Here is a 7,872-nt window from a genome sequence, read left to right as displayed (position 1 = left end):
TTAGGGACTCTGCTATTTGTAATAAAGTGAGAAAAAAAAGCCTGAGTGAGTTGCTTATAAGAGCCTATGGAATTTGTTTTTAGGCTGTTGAACCATCTCATCGCCATTGGCCCCAAGCTAGACGAGAAGACTTTGCACATTAGGGCTTCATTTTAGGAGTAGATGGCCATTCTTTGGTTAAACTGGCTCACGTACTCCACTGGGTCTGCTCGGCCGTTGTAAATGGTAAACGTAGGTTGATTGAAATGTTGAGGTAATTTAGCCCCTTCTATCCTGTGCATGAAGGGTGATCTAGAGATCTGGTCTAGTGCCTTGTTCATGGCGTCATTTCCCAAACCCTTGCTAGATGGGCTCTCATACTTTCGCACTGGGTGCAATTCCTTTTCATAAGAAAAGGTTTCACTTGGGGATGTTCTCGACCTCCGTTGATAACTCACGTCTTCCTTGTCAGAGGATGCATCTGAGCTGGAGGGAGATCGCTTTCGCTGTGCATGTCGCAACTTTCTTTTCAGGTTATCTATCTCTCGCTGTATAGCCTGATGGTTGTTTCGCCTTTGAGATACGTAACTGCCTATTTGGGTATGACTTTGGCTCGTCTGGGTAGTATGTACGCTTCCCTCATGATTCCTTCTGTTGCCTGGGTTAGAAGGATTATTTTGCCGCTGAGACTCAATAAGTTCTGTCTATTGAGGGTTAGCTTGGTGGGGATTCTCCTAGTATGGACCTAGTCCTGCCATGCTTAACTATTATGCTTGCTGACACTTAGGTTCTTCCCACAGACGGCGCCAATTGTAGGGTCACAATTTTAGTGGCCCAATACTTGTCAGTCAAGTCTTGACCCAAAAAGTCCCACACAATGAATTTTTTATAGAGTATGGGCTGAAGAACTTGGTTTCAGTTAGTTTAAACGGTTTGTTGCATGGGTTAAGGGAATACAGAAATAAGAACAAAAATGCCACCATGAAGAGGTCCGTTACAAATGAGAAGGCTAAAAACTTGATTAATGGACACAGATCAATGCAGTAAGACTTCTCTACAGTATTCTCTCTTTCTTTTCTCCGTCCCCTTTCTTGGGGGACTTTTACATATTATATAGGCCCTTTCCAATCATTTGGGCTTTACACTTGTTGATCATCCAAACCCTCACTTGAGCACCTGTCCCATCAGACACCCCTATCAATTCTTTGTGAGTTGCGGTAGCCAAGGTAGCACTGTTCAGGGGTCTTCTCCTCATTAATGCGGCCAGGAGAGTAGTTGTACTGCATTTAATGTGGTGGTAGCAGTCTTTACTGAGATATTTCGGGTTTCCTTCTTCTTTACGCATTGGAAGGATGGATTATAATGGCTTGGATGTACCTTTGCTCCGGATTTTGCAGTATCCGAGGAGAAATTACTCCTCTGACATGTTCTCTTTACCCCCGTGGGCCTAAATAAGGATTGCTTGGGTCATATTGACTTCTTAGACGGGCCTAGGGCCCAGCCAGACTGTGATTTTGGGCCGATCTCCACACCTGCATTTTTCATCCTCACTTTTCCATAATTCCAACCAAACCTACTAACAAGTCGGTTTCTATGTAGAAATTGGAATAAGAGATTGAAAATGTGAGAGTAAGGGTTTGTTTAGTTGGGGGGTGAAACAAGGAGGATAGAAAATAGGAAAGAGAAAACTAATTTTATGTGTGTTTTGTTGGAGAGAATGAGAGGATGGAAAATTGCTAGGAACAAGTGAATGAATAGTTTCAGTTAATGATTGAACTAGCCCTCCTCCTTTTATGTGCTTGCTGGTTGCTTCTCTCTCTCTCTCTCTCTCTCTCTCTCTCTCTCTCTCTCTCTCTTTTAAATTTTTTATTCTTAGGTGTGAGTTGTAGTGCTTTTTTTTTGGTTGCTTTTTGTTTTTTTCTCCCTTTTCTAGGCTTAAGTTGTGGGTGGAACACACACACACACAAATATTTTTTTTTTGGGTCTAACTATATGTGATTTTTTTTTTTTTGGGCGTGATTTTTAGTTTTTAATAAATTTGGGTGATTGCCTTTTTTTTTCTTTGGTTGTTTTCATTTTTTTTTTTTTGGTTTTAATTGTGCATCATTTTTTTAACCAGGACATATAAGTAAATTTATTCAAATTTATTTTTTTCATTCCTCCATTTTTTCACTTCCAACCAAACACAAATAAAGAAAACTAAAATTTCTTGTATCCTATAACTTTTCTATGTCTTTCTTATTTTCAACCCTCTCACTGTATTTTACCTCTCCTTCCAAATGGACCCTAAGAGGGGAGCAAGTGAATTTGATTGAGCACAAGGCAGTGAAGCCGTGAAGGTAGGAAACTAGGAGGGGTCACATTTGATAGAAAAGTTATTGGCTTACAGCGGTGGATTATTAAATCATGAGACAAACTTGTTTCACCCCTTTTTTATTTTTTATTTTTTATTTTTATTTTTTCTAATTACAGGCGTGTTTTAATTACCTCCCCCTTGTGCATCGTGAAACCTTTACTATTTTCCTCTCTCTACTCAATGGAAATATGATTACGTGTACTAATTAGGTACTAAAGGGATCATTATTAGCCATACGTGCATATTGTATTCTAATATCATCTTAAGAAAATAACAATAGTTCAACCTTTAACTTTAAGCTGTAGCTTTTTCTTCTTTTATTTTATAATTATTTTAACTTCTTCACATTTTTCTAACGTGTTCATTTTAATTATATGTGATTGGTGCGTAATATTCTCTATCTGACTATCTCACAACTCCATGTGCAGCTCGTGTTTAAGATACAGTACAGCTATGAAAATGAAACTCTTCATGACTACCCTTAGATTTAAACCTATATAAACCCCCCCAAACCAACCCGAACTCTCTCACCACTGCAACCAACAAAATCCTCAGCAATGGAGCTCACTTCTTGGGCTGCTGTTTTAGCCATGGCATGGCTAGCTGCTTTGCTCTTTTTCTTCAAAAATAACCCCCTTCGATTCCACAAGCTAAAACTTCCACCAGGACCCAAACCTTGGCCTATCATAGGCAATCTAAACTCTATTGGTCCTCTCCCTCACCAATCCTTTCATAAATTGTCTCAAAAGTTCGGGCCACTTATGCAACTTAAGTTCGGGTCTGTCCCAGTAGTGGTTGCCTCATCTGCCGAAATGGCAAAGCAATTCCTAAAAACACATGATCACATCTTTGCATGTAGACCCCAAACTGCTGCTGGGAAATACACCACTTATAACTACACCAATATCTCATGGGCACCTTATGGACCATATTTGCGCCAAGGGCGTAAGATATATCTCTCTGAGCTATTTAGCTCGAAACAACTAGAGTCCTTTGAGTATATTCGTGTCGAAGAAAGGCGTGCTCTTCTCTCACGCTTATGTGCCTTGTCTGGGAAGCCGATTAGGCTGAAAGAGCATCTCTCGCGCCTTACATTAAGCGTCATAAGCAGAATTGTATTGGGCAAGAAGTATTTCAGTGAGTCTGAATACGAGTCTTCAATAGTGACACTCAAAGAATTTCAAGATATGTTAGACGAACTGTTCTTGCTAAATGGGGTGTTGAACATTGGGGACTGGATACCATGGCTCGATTTCTTGGACTTGCAGGGATACGTGAAGCGAATGAAGGCTATCACAAAAAAATTTGATCGATTCCACGACCATGTTATTGGTGAACATAAGGCAAAGAGAGAAAGCGTGAAAGATTTTGTGCCAAAGGATATGGTGGATTTATTATTAAAGCTTGCCGATGATCCTAATATTGATGTTAAGCTCACTTATGACAATATCAAAGCGCTCACTCAGGTATGCCTTATTAACCTTTCTAATTAAATTTTTTTTTCTTGTAAATTAGCAGACGGAGAATAATTGTATATATTTTTGGTGCCTTTTATTTTTCTAACCGTGAATGCATGCAGAGGGAATAATGTAAAAGTAAAAGTAATAATGTTAATTAGTTATTTATATATATATATATATATATAATATAATATAATATAAAATTAAGAAGTTAAAAAGAAAATTGAATCAATAATCTTCCTAAAATATTAATTTACTCATTTCTATATGTATAGATTTCACTTACACTCAAGTAACACGTACGCATACATCTATCTATTTAATAAGTTATTTATATATATATATATATATATATAAAGAATATAAAATTAAAAAGTTCAGAAAAAAAAAATTGAATCAATAATCTTCGTACTGTATTAATTTACTCATATATATATAGTTTTCACTTACACTTAAGTTAACACGTACGCATACATCTATCTGCCTATATATTATACTGGTATTAAAAGTTGGCCTCAAAGCAAAAATTTCAGGTTTATGACATTTGTTTGAATATTATCACGGCTCACACTCACACTAAGAGATAGAGAGTCTAAGAAAAATTTAGAGAAGAAAGTGAGAAAGTGAGAATTAGATAGAGAAATATTTGAGAATAAAAACTAGATTAGAAATAAAATCATCCCCTAAAAATGGGTCTATCCTGACCCATATTCCTGTCATTTTAGTAGGTCAGTTTCAAGTTAACAATTCTTTTTCTTATATTTTCTTTATTTTTATAATTTTTTTCTCACAAGTTTAATTATTATACCCATTTTTTTCTTTCGGAATCGAGTGTGTCAATGAGCTCGAGTCTAATTTTTCCAGGCATACATATTAGGTGTGTTTATGGCAAATCAACCTAACCTGAACATGACAAAAAACATAGGAAAATGTTGTTACATGTACAGTTAACAACATTTTTCCAAAAAAAAAAAAAAAACTTATAAATAGATGCACTGATGAATTTGATTGGTGCCAAATTAACAAAATAATAAAAATATTTTTTTGTATTGTATTTAAAAATTGACTCATCAATTTAATAAGACATGTTCTAAAATTTGGAGGATAGGCTAAAAGATATCAACCTTAATTATAAATGGTTGGAGTTATAGGTTTCCAAAAAAAAAAAAAAAAAGAAGGCCTGCCCTTATTCCCCTAAATGATAAATATATAGTGAATGACAATTTTTGTTTCTGTTCATTAATGTCAGGATCTTGTAGCAGGAGGTACAGATACCTCTGCAACTACTGTGGAATGGGCTATGTCTGAACTCATGAAGCAACCACATCTCATCAGAAAGGCAACGGAAGAACTGGATCGGATTATTGGAAGAGACAGATGGGTAGAAGAGAAAGACATCCCACAGCTTCCTTATATTGATGCAATTATGAAAGAAACAATGAGAAAACACCCTGTTGCCGTATTGCTTGCACCACATTTGGCTCTTCAAGACTGCAATGTAGCTGGTTATGACATTCGCAAAGGAACAACAATATTCATAAACACTTGGAGTATAGGAAGGGATCCATCAATATGGGATGCACCAGAAGAGTTCCGCCCAGAGAGATTTTTGGGTAAGGCTATTGATGTGAAGGGACAAAATTTTGAGCTATTGCCGTTTGGTTCAGGGAGGAGGATGTGCCCTGGGTATAGCCTTGGACTAAAGATGATTAGCTCCAGCTTGGCTAATATGTTGCATGGATTTGAGTGGAAATTGCCAGACAATATGAAGCCAGAAGATTTGAACATGGAGGAAATTTATGGCTTGGCTACGCCTAGAAAATTTCCACTTGTTGCAGTCATGAAGCCACGACTCCCGCTTCATCTTTATTAGTTATGACAAAAATCGATCTCGTATGTTGTATTTTCTTATATTTTGTACCAGTTTCCTATTATGTGTATCCTTATTGCCGTACTTGGTTGTGTTGTAACCAATAATCATGTGCCATGACTCTGCCTTAATTGAAAATAAAATTGCAACTTCGTTGTTTAAATGATTTCTACTAATACTTTTTTGTCTTGCGCGATTTCAGACGCACTTGATAGTTTATGGTAGTTCATAAATAAGAATTTCTATTGAAATACATTTGATAAAAATTAGTTGACAAACTCTTCAGTTCAAAAATACTTCATTGAAACTTTTCAACGATTTGAATCAAAAGAAAAAAGTTTAAAAAAGTAGTTATGTGATTAAAAACCCTGCTTACTAAAACCAAATTACCCCAACAAGTGTTGCAGCCAAACTTTGCTTTGCTAGCTATCTACCCCAAACCTCCTATTCGACAAGGGAGAAGAGATTAAAGGTATTCACATTCTTTGGCATCCAATTGCAAAATAAGTAGATACTAATGCAAGATAGATAGATAAGGACAGAGTTTTTATTTGAGGAAAAAAATAAGAACAAAACAATGGGATAAGACATAGGAATCAACACCATGTTTGACTTTTGTTATTCTCTATTTGCAACCTTTCTTGGTAAAATTAATTAGCTTTTAGGTTAAAATATATGTGAAATATAATTAGATGATATATATGACTTTTATTAGATTTTTATTTTTGAGAGAAATGACTTTTATTAGATTGGCAAATTATGGAGAACCTAGCTATATTTGGTTCTTTCAAAAAAAAAAAAAAAAATGCAAATACTTCAAAAAGATGTTTTGTGTACTACAACTATTATAAGTTTTATTACATAGGATTTACAAACTGATGTATCAATTTTTAAACATAAAAAAAAAAAATTAAGAAATTTATTTTCTATTTTATTGATGTGGCACAAATCATACTAATTGTCGCATTAATTTGTAAATATTTTGTAGTTGTCTTGTTATTATTTATTTATTTATTATGTCACTCATCATGTTCATTAACACTAGGAAGTCTCATTGGAAAACATTCTATCACTAGACATTCCTAAACCAACCGACTAGCAACCCCAAACTTCAGGCAACTCATATCTTGATCCACATGTGTCCTTCTACTAGCCCCATGGATCATAAAATTAACCCAAAAACGGCATGGCATAGACTCTAATCTCACAATTGTGTCCATGAAAAAACAATTGGGCTCTTAACATGGTGTTTGGCGTTGCTCTAGACAATTACCCTAAATTAAGACTTGGCCGCCTTGGGTGTATCTCTCTTAGTCACAAAGGTAACCGTGTACCTTCGTTTCTCTCCCAACATATTTAAAAACAAGCTTTGTAGGCTTTATTTTAGGACCACCATCATTGGCACATTGATGGTCACTTCATAGACAGACCCAGCAGCCCTAACATTGGTCAACACACGGGTGTATTGAACAACCCTCATGTTTCCAAATACCATGGAGAATGATGGATAATTGAGTTGACTAGGGTCTGAAAATTTCCTTGAGCTTGTAACATTGGTGTGTTTATTTGTTCTTATCAACGTACTTCTCATCTATTGCTTTATCAATTTTTTTTAAATAAACATAAAATCTTAATTGTTATTATCAATTTTTTTTTTTTCATCTCTTTACATATCTCTAGCTATAATAAAAACAGCAATAACAACTCAAGATTTTTTTTTTGGGATATATACAAAATTACAAAGCCTTAATTGTTGTTTAGGCTAAATCGATCACTTTTAAAGTTTGACAATCCTATTTTCTATCCTATCAAGTTAGGCTCCATTTTAGCTGCACTGCTTGGATCTCATATTTCTTTCGAAAGTGGAAAAAAAGGTTGTGAAACGAAGGGTACTTTAGAAAAAAAGAAACATCAGCCTCAAGGGTGGCTCTACATTGAAGTCAGGGTGGGATCACAAGACCACCCTGCTTGAATAATTAAATATAAATTTTAAAAGTTTTATAATTTTTTTACCTTTAGAAAATATTTTTGACCACCCTAAAATTGTTTTTTGTAGACTAAAATTATACATAAAAAAATAACTATATAGATCGAATAGTAAATAACATGTGTTTTAAAAATATAAAGAAACTGTAATTCAATAGTTAGATTTTCCAAAAATATGTAGCCGTATTAATTTGTTTAGGGAGAGTTGTAGCATTAGGCTA

General features: G+C 35.2%; 1 protein-coding gene across 1 annotated transcript; it reads left to right on the top strand.

Annotated features, from left to right (window-relative positions):
- Positions 1-2,880: 2,880 nt before the first annotated feature.
- LOC115969315 (trimethyltridecatetraene synthase-like) lies at positions 2,881-5,832 on the top strand. Its single transcript, XM_031088940.1, has 2 exons — positions 2,881-3,801; positions 5,045-5,832. Exons 1-2 carry the CDS (start codon positions 2,893-2,895, stop codon positions 5,666-5,668), a joined length of 1,533 nt encoding a protein of 510 aa, XP_030944800.1. The 5' UTR covers positions 2,881-2,892; the 3' UTR covers positions 5,669-5,832.
- Positions 5,833-7,872: the final 2,040 nt, after the last annotated feature.

The sequence above is a fragment of the Quercus lobata genome, chromosome 11 (genome assembly GCF_001633185.2).
Source record: "Quercus lobata isolate SW786 chromosome 11, ValleyOak3.0 Primary Assembly, whole genome shotgun sequence".
In the NCBI taxonomy this organism is placed as follows: Eukaryota; Viridiplantae; Streptophyta; class Magnoliopsida; order Fagales; family Fagaceae; genus Quercus; species Quercus lobata.
Note: the sequence above shows the minus strand (reverse complement) of the source record. Positions and strands in the feature narration are given on the sequence as shown.